General features: G+C 41.2%; 1 protein-coding gene across 6 annotated transcripts in view; it reads left to right on the top strand.

Moving 5' to 3' along the window:
* The window catches only part of MOB2 (MOB kinase activator 2), a 115,840-nt gene that overhangs the window by 92,886 nt on the left and 10,142 nt on the right, over positions 1-12,812 (top strand). For all 6 annotated transcript variants that reach the window (XM_075754931.1, XM_075754930.1, XM_075754932.1 and 3 more), the window contains one exon: positions 12,393-12,553. In XM_075754931.1, the coding sequence (XP_075611046.1) occupies positions 12,393-12,553 (161 nt within the window). The remainder of the gene's footprint in view (positions 1-12,392; positions 12,554-12,812) is intronic.

The raw sequence follows: 12,812 nt of genomic DNA, 5'->3' as shown, positions 1-12,812 counted from the left end.
TCCCATGCTATATATCTAATGGAGTTTATATTGTTTACTGAACTACAAAAAGGCTAAGATGTTTGAAGTAGCTTTGTTGTTACCCATGTCTCTGTGTACTCGCAGTTCTGGTGTGCCCTAGCACTTTTCTGTCCTATTAAACCACACTTTTTAGATGTAAACCAGACTCTGTTTATGTGAAGGATTCAGCTGTTGAAGTCCTGCCTCCTGTGTGACTACATATAGATGACGTTTTCAAAGGTGGAACTGTAGTAGCAAGGCAGGTGATGAATTTGTTTTCACTTTTTTCGAACAAAAATAACTAACCCTTCCAATGCCAGACACTTTTTGTGCCTAATTAATTTGCCCAGTCCTGCCAGAAGTAAAAAAGACAGTCCTTTACTGTTTCTTGCCTCTGGGGACCTGAGGAGAGAGACAACAACTATGACTGAGCTCAGCTGCAAGCTGACATGTTGCACCATGTTGAAAAATATTTACCTATTGAGAGCACAGACTCTTGGAGTGAGTATTCTCATTAACTGTTTGGGGACTGTCATGCAGTCCATACTGCCTTTCCTACAGCTCAGTATAATTATAAAATACATTTTTAAACATTTTTATAGACTTAAAAGTTGAGCATTGTAAAATTCAAATTACATTAGACATTATATGTACCTGCCCTCCAAAACAGTATGCGAGTAACGTGGTGAGCTTGACCTGCATATCTAACACGTTTCCTTTGTTGCAGGTTTTCTTTAGGCTACAGTAGTACTTAAAACTAGTTAGTACTGTTAGATAAATGTTTTTCATTGTACAAAGAGAGCTTGCAAGGCAAAAAGGCAGTGAGGAAACTAAAACACTTTTTACAAACAGATGTGTCTGTTCCCTGGTAGTCTCTGAGCAGAGTAGACTGTCTGCGTTTGTATATCTTGGGCTATATAGCAAGAAGTCTGACTGCTGAAGCCAGGTTGCCATGGTGAAATAATTCCCAGTAATTAAAGCACAGTTCTATCCTGAAAAGCAACTCTGTGCAAGCTACGTTGTGAAATCCCACATTTATGAGGCCATGAGGTTTCCAAATCAAATTTGCTTGGTTTAGAAATAAAAAGTTAGCTTTGCAATCTGCCAGCTCTACAAACTTCATAGGGGCTGGATGATAACAAACAGTGTCTTCAGTGGTTTATGTGCTCTGGTGGTGAACTCCCCCCCTGCAAAGGTGGACCAAAGTGTACTGCATGTGCTCTTTTAGAAAGGTAACAGGGCTGTGTCAGAATAACCAGCATGAGCAGTTGCTGTCAGAACTTGAATTTAATCATGATGCAGAAGTCAAAATAACTCTTAAGTGTGTTCCAGTAAAAGATTACAGGATAATAAATAAATCACTGCATAAGTTAATAGACTGAATAGGTCTGAAAACACACAGGGAATAGATACATTAATTAAGAAGTTTCTGTGGTTTTACTACAGTACGTTTATATTTTCTTTCAATCTGCAGAGTCTAAAGACCTTCAAAGAGAGATACGGACTTTTTTGCAAATTATGTTCTTTTCAGTTTTTCCTTGTTCTTTGCAAGCAGTTTTTCTGGCCACAAATCACGTGTTGGAAGAACACATTCTTCTGAGTATTATAATAATAAACCTGACAGGCCTATATTTACCTTCCCTGATGTGAAAAAGGTATTAAGAGCCACCCTAAAGCTCACTTGCTTTCAAATCTTGGTGGAGATCACTTGATCTCATGACTCTGTAGTGTGGGAGATCTCCCCACTGCAGCATCTGTAACAGCACCAGGGTTATTTTTCTCCTTCGAGCCACTTTTCTCCTTCGCCTGTGTGTTTTAATTAAAGAAATTTAAGGTGTACTATACATCTCTGGACTGAGATGTTTTCTAGTATAGAGAAAAAACTATTTATCTCTGCTGACTTTAAAAGGTCCTTAAGAGAGCCAATTCAGATATTAACATTTACATATGCAGATATCCGTGGCTAGGGGAAACGAATCCTGTTCATGCTGTCTAGCTGCAGTATGGGAGTATATTTAGCAATGGAGGATGATGAGGAAGCATTTGTGCTGCTAGAATACAAATGTCATTTTTCCTCTAAGGGAGGCAAGGATACAGGAGCATCCTTATCTTGGTGTTATGTATGGGCCTGATGAGTTTGGAGCAAGTGCGCCTGGGGACTAAAATGACCTGCATGTTAACAAGACAAACCCCAGAATACAGAACTCCAGCCTGTATTTTCAGCTGATGAACTGATGAATGGCTGGGCAGAGATGCCCTGGAGAGTCAGCATGGCAAGGCCTCTCCTGTCGCTTTGTGCCCTGCCAGGGTCTGCTCTAAGAGTACCGTTCCAGGGGAGGAAGAGTTGCAAGCAGGGGAGAATATACTATGAGACACCTTCTCAAGCAGGGATTTGCCCTCTTTTCTGTTCAGTTTCGGGCTTCCTTCGTCAGACAGCCAGAGCTTGCCTACAATTGGAGACTTAAAAACAAGCCCAAGAACCACCACCCCATGTCTGTCACAGGACTTGGGCACCTATGATGCAGTGTTCTCCTGTGTGGGTTGTTCTAAGAATGGGATAAATTCATTGTTGCAACACTGTTAATCTATGACCTACTGAATCTTACTACAGACCTAATTTGGTTCCACATAGAGCTCTTGAAAATAAACATTAGGAAAGATTTGTGTCCTTTTTCTTTCCCAATCTGAAAATTACCAAAAATCTCGACTGTAGTAAATAGCTTAGGAAAAGAATCTTGCTGAGGCTTCATGTTGGCACCTCGCGGTTTGGATATGAGGGCTTTTGGGTACGATGGTAAAGGAGAACATTTCAAAGTGAAACACAACAGAGTATTTGCTTGAGTAAGGTAACTTTCTTTTTCTAATAGTGAATGGTTTATTTTAAATTGCATCACTGGCTCCTAGAAATAAATAATCTATTTGTCCCCCATATGACATCACTTCCCTCATGTTCCTAGGGCTCCGTCTCACTCAGCCCCTCCCAAGTGTGTTCACTGGAGGGGAACCTGAACCAGTGTAAGGATTGTACAGTCAGAAGACCTTCCTCAAAAGCAGCAGAGAGGCTGGATACCTCCTGTCAGTCTAGGGGAGGAGTTCTGGCAGGTGCGCTCAGAGAAGAAAGGAAACTCTAGTCCAGCATGTTTTACCACAAGAATGTACTGTGTGTGTTTTTGTAGCACTAACTGAGCTATTCACATGCCTGGCCTTGCCTTGATAGCCATTCTTACCAGAGCTGCATCAAAGAGAAGATGGGGGATGCTGAGCAGAAGAGAAGGAGCAGCAGTAGTACCTGGACACCAGCAACTACCTGGGAGTTTCAGCACTGTACTTTGAAAGGCAGTTAATATACAGCTGACACACCTCTATGGGCAAACCTTGAGCTAGCGCTGGGATGTGACATGCAAGGGAAGAGAGAAGGAGGGAGAGAAGTAGAATCATAGAATAATTTAGGTTGGAAAAAACCTTTAAGATCATTGAGTCCAACTGTAAGCCTAGCACTGCCAAGTCCACCACTAAACCGTGGCCCTAAGCACCACATCTACACAGCTTTTAAATACCTCCAAGGATGGTGACTCAACCAGTTCCCTGGGCAGCCTGTTCTCATGCTTGACAACCCTTTTTGTGAAGAAATTTTGCCTAACACCCAATCTAAATCTTTCCTGGCACAACCTGAGGCCATTTCCTCTTGTCTTATCACTTGTTACCTGGGAAAAGAGCCTGACACCCACCTTGCTACAACCTCCTTTCTCCAGGCTAAACAATCCCAGTTCTCTCAGCCACTCCTCATAAGACTTGTTCTCAAGACCCTTCACCAGTAGGTGGGTGGGGAGTCCTACAAAAGGGAACAGAAAGGCCTGATGTACCAGAGGAATACTATGTGCAGGTGCCCCGTGTTCTCCTTGCTTTGCCAGCAGCACCCACTGGAACTCAGTTTGGCCCTACATAATGTGTTGGGCTTTCTGTTGAGAAGCAACATTACAAAATAATGTTATGGCACTTGTCATCCTTAACATGCCTGCCATGCCTTGGCACCGACTGTTTACAGCAGAGCATCCGGAGGCCAAGCAAAGATTCCCTTTTAAGGCAAAGAGCCACTATGAGAATCCAGAAGAAAAAGTTTCCCTGGCATGTAGGGTACATTCTTCTTTCCTCCTCCTCTTAAATAAACTATTAGTAACTTTTAAAAACAGAACAAAAATGAAGAAGCAGGGCCAGAAATGCTGCCAAAGACATTTTATTCTGCCTAGCCTAACCTGTGCAGCGGCTAAGCCCTGGAGCTAACCCAGGGCAGGAGAGGGGAAGAATGAAACTGAGGTCAGAGGGGTCTGTCAGAGACCTGGGGTGAGAGGAAATCGGAATGGAGACTGTCTTAAAAAGCTTAGTCTCCTTCCCTTCCCTAGTCTGACCACAACAATCTGTGAACAATTGTATTGTGTGCTGCACTGGGATTTGGGCTTGCTTTCCAATACCTTACAGAACTTCCCTTCCCATGCTGATGTTCTTTTCTTCTCTTTCCCAATCCTGAACATGTACATGTATGTCCAGGATTTGTGTTCTGGGTGTGCTGTCAGACAGCGTTTTCAGCTAAGACTTAGCAGTTAAAACAGGTTAAAACAGGACATGGGATTGCAGAAATATCTCCTTATCTTCTACGGTTTTAGAGAGAGACATGCAAATATTGTCCCTTGCTTTTTCTCCAAGGAAGGGCAACTCTACTGATGTTCAATGAAACTTATTCCCCTTTTCTTGCCTGCTATACAAATAAAGATGCTGAATTACCAAGAAGTGATTTTTAAGCTGACTAGCACCTCTAACCTTCCAGACGTTTTACTTAACTGAGGAGAAAAGACTGTGGGCTGCTGGGGTAGGAAACCGGACAGCCTTCAAAAGTTTGTTCCTGTCCTGTAAAAACTGGAGTACCTGCTTCTTCACTGTTCTTGGTGGGAGTTTGTCACTGGGACTCATAAATTCTAGCTCATAAAACTGTTTCCTTCCTGCTGTGAATGTGTTCAGGATTCCCATGCTTACACAGAACACTTCTTACTAGAAATTAACTGATAACTTCTTTCCAGTAAAGTGCCACAGAAAAACCAGAAAGGTAACAAGTACATCTGTGAGCAGCTAACCTGTTTTTCCTTACAAAGCTGTAGCCTTCTGTGGATGGCTGAAATCTTTGGGTTTTTTCCCCTCTGCAGAGGGACTACATTAGACAGAGAGAGCTTGCATATTAAAATTTTTTACCTTAATGTGTTTTATCCCATCTTCTGTTCCACCCACTTCCCATTTGACTCTTCACCCAAAGAAGGGAAGAGGAGAGAAGCTAAAATGAAAATGATCAGTATACTTTTGTTTTGAATTATAAACCCTTTTTCACTGGAAAATATAAAAACATGAAAGTGTTCATAAAGATTGGCCTAAAAGACACTGTTAAAATGTTGGCTTACTGCCTCTCTAATTCTGTGTTGGCTTATGTTTTAAGAAGCTAACCCCCATCCTCAGATTACCAAGAAAGTAGGTTTTGGCAGGAGTACTTCACTCTGTAATGGAGGATATTTTAAAACATGACACTTGAAAAAGTTACAGGATGAAAATCAAAGGCCAAGAGAGTTTGATATATCTGGTAGTTCGGTAATGTAGAGGTACACTTGGGTGAGGTGGGCTATGATATTGCTGTTGGAGACTGTAAGTTTTCCACAGAAATGTTTTAGTTGGGAATGCACCATTTCAACCCCAAAATCTTCCAGATTGTGAACTATACAAATTATGAAGTGCAAATTAGATTACTTGAAAATAACCCTCAAAATGAAAGTGACTGTCCTGGTTCTGGCTAGGATAGAGTTAATTTTCAGAAGAAGCCACGACAGGTGAGCCAAGCGGCCAGGGGCTATTCCATACCATGAGACGTCATGCTCACCATAAAAGGGGGCTAGTCGGGGAGGGGCTGAGCTTCCGGTTGGTCTGTTATCACCCAATGTGAATATCTGTTATCAGCACTGTTGTTGATTGTTTCCCTCTCCCTTGCTGTCCCAGTAAACTGCCCTTATCCCAACCCTCGAGGCTTTGCCGTTGTTTTTCTGTTCTCCTCCCCATCCTGCCGGGGGAGGGGTGAGCCAGCGTCAGCGTCGTGGTGCTTGGCTGCTGGCTGGGGCTAAACCACGTCAGTGACTTTTAAAATACCATTTGATAACGTTTCTGAGGGCATCTTCCTTAAAATAGATTTTTCTTTTTGTGCCACCTTTGCATGCATTGCTTTTACTCTCCTCTCACCAGCACTGACTGAACGCATCACAGCTGGATTGTCACAGCCAAGACATGCTCTCTTCTTAATTTGCTGGGGATTGCTGGGATTATACCAGTTAACTGCGGGTAAGAAATAGGGTCAGTTACTAAAAAAAATAAGTATTATTAATCACAAAATAAGCATCTTTGTCCTCTAAGGTTCATAATCAATGCTGTTTTTCATCCCCACAAACTTGAGATTGCTTGTGAGTTTTAATGTTTGCAAACAGGGAGACAAATTAGCTGTGTAAGGCCTGTTAGACCTGTTCTGTCAATTTTCAAATGGAAATCAGTGTGTTTGAGACTTGGTTGGAACCTGAAACTGGTGTGTGATCCAGAGGGCACAAAGTGATGGAGTTTTGCCTGCAGCTCTGCTCCTCACCACTATAGGGTTGGTTTTTTTAATAAACTTTTCAACTTTCTAAAGTTACTCATATTTGGTACTAGAACCACTTTAATATGCCACATTAAAAAGAGAAAAGCCACTGATTACTTGTATTTAAAACAGAAAAAATAAGCAGCCACTCACCCCAAGGGTAGTTAGTTGGTTGTGAAAGGTAGGAGATGGTGATTGAAGCATCATCATTTGTCCTTGAAGAGGTTTCTGTTTCAGAGGTAGTGTAAAAAAACTACACAGCTTGCTGGAGACAGCAAGAAATTATTATAGCTGTGCTGGTTCCCTCTGGAAAAAAGGAATCCTGAATTGGTAGAGATAATCCTAAATTGCATGATCAGTTTAGGGAAGTTTGATGTTTAATGAATCACTAGTATTCCCTCTGTGTGATCAACCTTGTAATAAATCAGACTCTCATGACCAAAACCATGGATACCTGGTACAATTCCAAAGTGATGGGAACTACATCAGGTTATGAAGCATGTCCACATACTTCATACTTCTTCAGCTAAATGAGATTGCTTCACATGTGCTTCTTTCCAAACAAACCGTATCAGTTTTAACTGAAGCACATCTTTAGTATCTGTACCATGAATAAACTTTGAACCTTACAGCCAGTTTCTGCGGTGAAATGCGAATAATACTCTCCTTGTATGGTTTTAAAACTAAATTAATACCTGGATGGTGCTTTGAAGATGCTCCAAAGTGTGGGTTTTTGTAAACTGAGAAACTACTGGGCATCTGATCAAGAAGGAAATGAGAGAGAGAGAGAGATTAGAGGAGTATCTTTATTAACTGAGATGGGATAAGAAAACAAGCTGGGAAATTGGCAGTTTTACTTGATCTTAACAAAGCAGTTAGACCAGTGAAAAAAATCATCACAGCCCAGTGGGCCTGTCACTTGGTAGAGTGTCTTATATATCTCTTTCTCCAGTGAAATCCAGGCAAACTTCCAGCTGCTGTGTTTTCTCAGCTGAACACAAGGCTGAGTATGGAAGCCCTGCTAGAAACATCAGTGAACATATTGTCTCTCGCTGGAGCCAGTTTGCTAAAGCTTCTTCTACGACTTTAGATGAGCAACCTCTCTTCTGCCATGTCCCATCACTTCTCCCTCTCTGAAGCTTACTCGTGGGTGTGACTTGGCCTGTGGCATCATATTCAATTGAGTGCCTAAAACCAAACACACACAAACCTATCCTGGGAGTTATCTAAAGAATTAGTTTGTACTCTGGTTTGCCTGTCAATAAAAGCTGCTGAGTGCTGTCTCCTTGGATTCCCTAAAGATGTTTCCTTCCTTAATTAGTAGTTAAGCATTGATAGACAGGTTTTGGTCTGACCTCTTCACAGACCTTCACCAAACTGCTGTGTAACAGCTATTCTTCCAGCTGCTTTGGAGATACAGTTGATCTGACATGGACATGTTAAGGCTCGTTTAGCAGAATTCTCTTCTATTTTAAGAAAGACACAGGTAAACATGAATCAGGACTTTGGTTTGCTTTAGGGTGCCTATAGCAGCGTTTTGAAAGTTTTCCAGTAAATAAACATCTACAGGTGATAGATTTTGGTGTCTCCTGAATAGAACAGTAAAACTGTACTGTTCTTGTCACTTTTCCTTTCATTGAAAACAGGCTGAATGAGCTGTTGCTGAATGTGCTGCTTTATGCTCACTGCTATAGTCTTCACTTATAAGGGTGTTCTGGGACATCTCAAAAATGGCTATGCACAATTGTTCATGTTTGTGTACTTTAAACATAAAATGAAAAATTGAAGAAGGCATCTTGAACGTGAACAGCTTACAACAAAGGAAATAACAGATGCTTTGCTTTGCATATTTGGAGTTGGTTCCAGGTAGATGCTGTTTTCTTACAAAGTCTTTGAAACAACAGTCAACTTGGAGGTAGGGGATAGAGGAGAGCAGAAGGAAGCAAGCTAACTTCTAAACTTTAGACTGTTTGATGCTTGTGATTGTGAATGTGTGAGCTTTGGTTTATCCAGTATTTATCTAGAACTATCATTTGTTGATTCTTAATCATATGCAATCATGTTTCTAAAACTGTTTTCTCTGTACTGCTCCATGTTCCAGCTTTGTAAGCCTGTAAAGAAAATGCCTTAGTATTGACAGTTTCCAAACTAAACCCACAGTTTTACAGCCTAGACTGAGCATGACGCAATTAATACGATTAAGTCTTGACTTCATCACCTAAGTTCTGCCTAAGTTAGGGAAGATGTGTGGTCCTGTTCAAAACTTGACATTTTTAAGACTGGAATTTTTTTTTAGTTTGTACTTAGAACATTTGGGCCATGTAGTATCCCAACTGCACTGCATGCAGGTTTCAGTGCTGTGAATAAACCCTTTGATATCAGTGATTATGAGCATTTTGCAGGTTCAGTGATGATACCCATGAGTCAGGTTCTTTTTTAAACTGAGCCAAAGCGATATATTTAATGTTGATTTTTTGTTTCTTGAAATGGGGAGAAGATGCTGAAGTGAGAATGAGGTACATACTATACATTTCTATTCGCTGGAAGGCTTGCCTCAGCCTCATATGTCTGGCTTCCTTCTGTGGTTTCCCTCCACAGCCTGGCTCTGTGACAGACTGTCTTAGACCTCTTCGTCTTTCTCTCCCCTCCGCCTCCTCCTCCTCTCAGAAGACTGCTCTTAGCTGACGTGGCACAGCCCTAACATGAGGCCCTTGGTTTAAGTATCCTGAAGTAAAGCAAAGACACAAATTCTGTTCTGTCCGAACTTTCTCACTGATAACTTTTCTCCCCAAGTGTGGTTAATGTGGTTTGTTGAACCAGTCTCTTAAGTTGAAGGTATTTTCTGTATGATTGTTACTGGAACGATAATTTTCTTTAAAAAAATGAACTTAACCTTGAATGCCTGAATCCTGCCCCTGGCTCCACTCCACACACACCCCCCAACCCAACCCAAAACCCACTAAACCCCAACCAGCTGAAAAAACCTCTAAAGAGTACCTTCTGAATAGACCTTAATATCATCTGTCAGAGGCCCAGCAGGTATGAAAGCACTGTACGGAGCATGCCAGGCCTGGTTTCAGCATTGTAGGAGTAAGGTAGCCTGTGCTGGGAATTAAGCAAATCAGTGGCTTGGAGTATTTTTTACTAGCTCAGGGCCAAGTGCATAGTTTCAACTGGATTTATGCGTTGACTGTCAGGGTAAGGTCGTTTCAAGTCTTAACATGGTATTCCTGCAAAAGGAAGAGGTCAAACATGTTGCTTCATCTGCTATAAAGTCAGATTACATACTATCAAATGAGACTGTTGTTTTATGCCATTACATTTTCCTTGAATATAATCTCAAGTTCTGTGAAAATCTGAAGTCTCAGGCTCAAACACAAACTAAGTATATCCTTCATAGCTTATTTAAATCCCTTTAAGGCCCTCCTTGCAGTTCTTGCTTTCATGGACTTTTCTTTCTTATCTGTAGCTTATTTTTACATAGTGAAGTTCAAACGAGATCTAGCAAATGTAAGGGTTTGAAGAAAAGGTTAGCTGATAACCAGAAGCTGTTGGTCTTACTGTGCAACCCCTCTGTATTAAGAGCCTTGTGCTGCGGAACATCTGACTTTGCATGTCCTAAAACATCCCTTTGTGGAGCAGCTATGAGAATTAGTCCAGGTTACTTCCTTAAATAAACATAAGGGACAAATCTTGCAGGCTTCATTTGAATTGGAATGCACTGCTGTGGAAAAAGGAGATGGCAGGGAATGTGCAAGAGTAGCTATGTGCTAAATTCATCTTCACATATACTGGCTTTAGTTTATTCTCATACTGTATTTGTATTCTTTAAAAGGATATTCTGTCTCCCAGGTGTCGTCTCTCTAACCACAAAATCCACCTTTCTCATTAACATATGGAAATAAAGCGTGACCATCTTTATTGGTAGGGAAAACTACCAGAAACCTTATAGAGAGCTTTCTGCACATCTGTGGTTTGTAAATACATTGTGAGGGTGTAAGTGTATATTGTGCTGCTGTCAGTAAGTTTTCCTTGATTTTTCCTTGATGGTGTCCATCCTAAAGTCTTAAAGTCGCTCTAGTCTTAATTTACTGGTTAGAGAGAAATATGACAAGACTCAGTGCAGGTTCAAGACAGTAAGCAGTGGCAGTGCTGGTGACCAAGTTGTAGTAAGTTATGGCATTCCTTTCTTGTGACAGGCGAGTCTTGGTATCTCCCTACTGCAGTGCTGACGATGTGGACGATGATTCATTCTGAAAATGCGTTTAATGAATAGATCAGTAAAGAGCCCATAAAGAGAGAAAACTGAATATTCATACTTTCTTTGGGGAAAGCACTGATATTTCAGACACCATTCCAGGAAAGATGTGCATCCCATCCTCACAGCAAAAATCAAACCTCGCAGGTATCTCAGACAGGGGCACAGCTGGAAGATTATTCAAAGTGTGTCAAGAGTCAGAACACAAGCTCAATTTCCTTTGGATGGGATCTCGATGAGATTCAACAGCAAACTTAATGCAGTCACCTGCAAAGGTGGGCTTATCTTGGTTTTTTAGATCCTAAAAAAACCCAAAAACCAAACCCTCTTTAATGAAGAAAACCTGACATTAAAGAATCCTGGCACCTCCTCCTTGTATTCATGTGATAGTGCACAGCAAGTATTGCCTTACTGCACTTGTCCCTCACCATTTAATAGATCTGTCTCTGCTTAGGTGGATTTTTTAACTCTAGAAACACATGGGTATGCAGCTGTTTGACCTCATAGCCTAAAAGACCAAAGTGTTGACCTGCTGTTCTTCCTCAGAAGTCCTTACTGAACCCCCGGCCCAGGAATACGGGTTGGGTTGAGAGTCTAGTTTGAGGATGTTAAAAGCAGAGTGGGAGGGAAACTCTAGTGATTGTAACAAACACTTTAGAAATGGGAGATGAAAAGTCATAATATGCCATGGAGATAAATACATTTTATGGAATGTGGTTTGTCTGCTTTTATAAATCCAAATGGAAGGTTATTTCATAATGCGTTGGATTTTAAAGGATTTTCAGAAAAAAAAATGAACTCTGATCTTTCTGGCTCAAGTATCCCACGAGTTGAGAAAGCAGGTGTTCTTGTAGTTACCAGTGCTTCTAGCTGGAGTCACAGATGCTCACTTCCAGAGGGCTTCTGGTATCTTGGAGTATGTAGGGCTGGAGTACCGAGGAATGCTGTAGCTCTGAATGAGCAGTGCCGGCACACTGTGTGGAAAGAGCTTTTTTCCAATGGAGAGCTATGTTCTTGGAGCAGTCTGCTTTTACTGTCCCTCAAATGCCCATTCTGCAGGTGACAGTTAACTGTATGATACAGCAGATTGTTAGTGTACTCGCATTAGCGTAGCTCCTTTGGGCACAGTGCCATCCTGCTGTCATGACTGTTCATAGGCATAGAGGGAGACTGTCGCTCTCCCAGTCATTTGCAATCTGAACTGACAAAAGGGCAATGGAGATGGACCAGCTCACTCTTGAGTTTCTTAATGCCATTCAAAACTTCCAATGTTACTTGAAAACAAGTACTGAGTTCAAATATACTTTTTAAGAAACTATCTTTTGCTTTAATTAAAAAAAAAATAAGGTAAGGGGAGGGAAGGCAGGAGGAGCAGTGTAAACACAAATACAGGAGTTTGGATAAACCAGCTTTCAGGTTTTTGTAGCTGTTCATCAATAGTAAAGGTAACCTTTCTTCTCACTTTTTAATCTCTTGCAGGAAGTCCAAGGGAAAGCCAAATGGTAAAAAGCCAGCACCAGAAGAGAAGAAACTGTACCTAGAGCCAGAATATACAAAATCCAGAATTACTGACTTCGAATTTAAGGAGCTAGTGATGTTACCACGAGAAATAGACCTCAACGAGTGGCTAGCCAGCAACAGTGAGTCTTGTGATCGTACAGCTCTGAGCTTACTGTCCACACCCAAGAATTCACTCACTCATGCACTCAGAGTACATTCATTCACTCTGTTTCTTTTTACTGTTTTCAGTGCTTAGAAAAACACTCAATGACTATTTATGCTTACTACATACTGCATGTCATTATACCTTGAATAGTAATTAAGCTGTACTAGTTTTCATGTTGCTTTTTTTTAAAAGGAGATATGTCTTGTGAACTATTAACACTGATTTCTTGCCAC

This window comes from Balearica regulorum, chromosome 5 (genome assembly GCF_011004875.1).
Source record: "Balearica regulorum gibbericeps isolate bBalReg1 chromosome 5, bBalReg1.pri, whole genome shotgun sequence".
Taxonomy (NCBI): Eukaryota; Metazoa; Chordata; class Aves; order Gruiformes; family Gruidae; genus Balearica; species Balearica regulorum.
The sequence above is the reverse complement of the archived record's forward strand: the minus strand, read 5'-3'. Positions and strand labels throughout refer to the sequence as shown.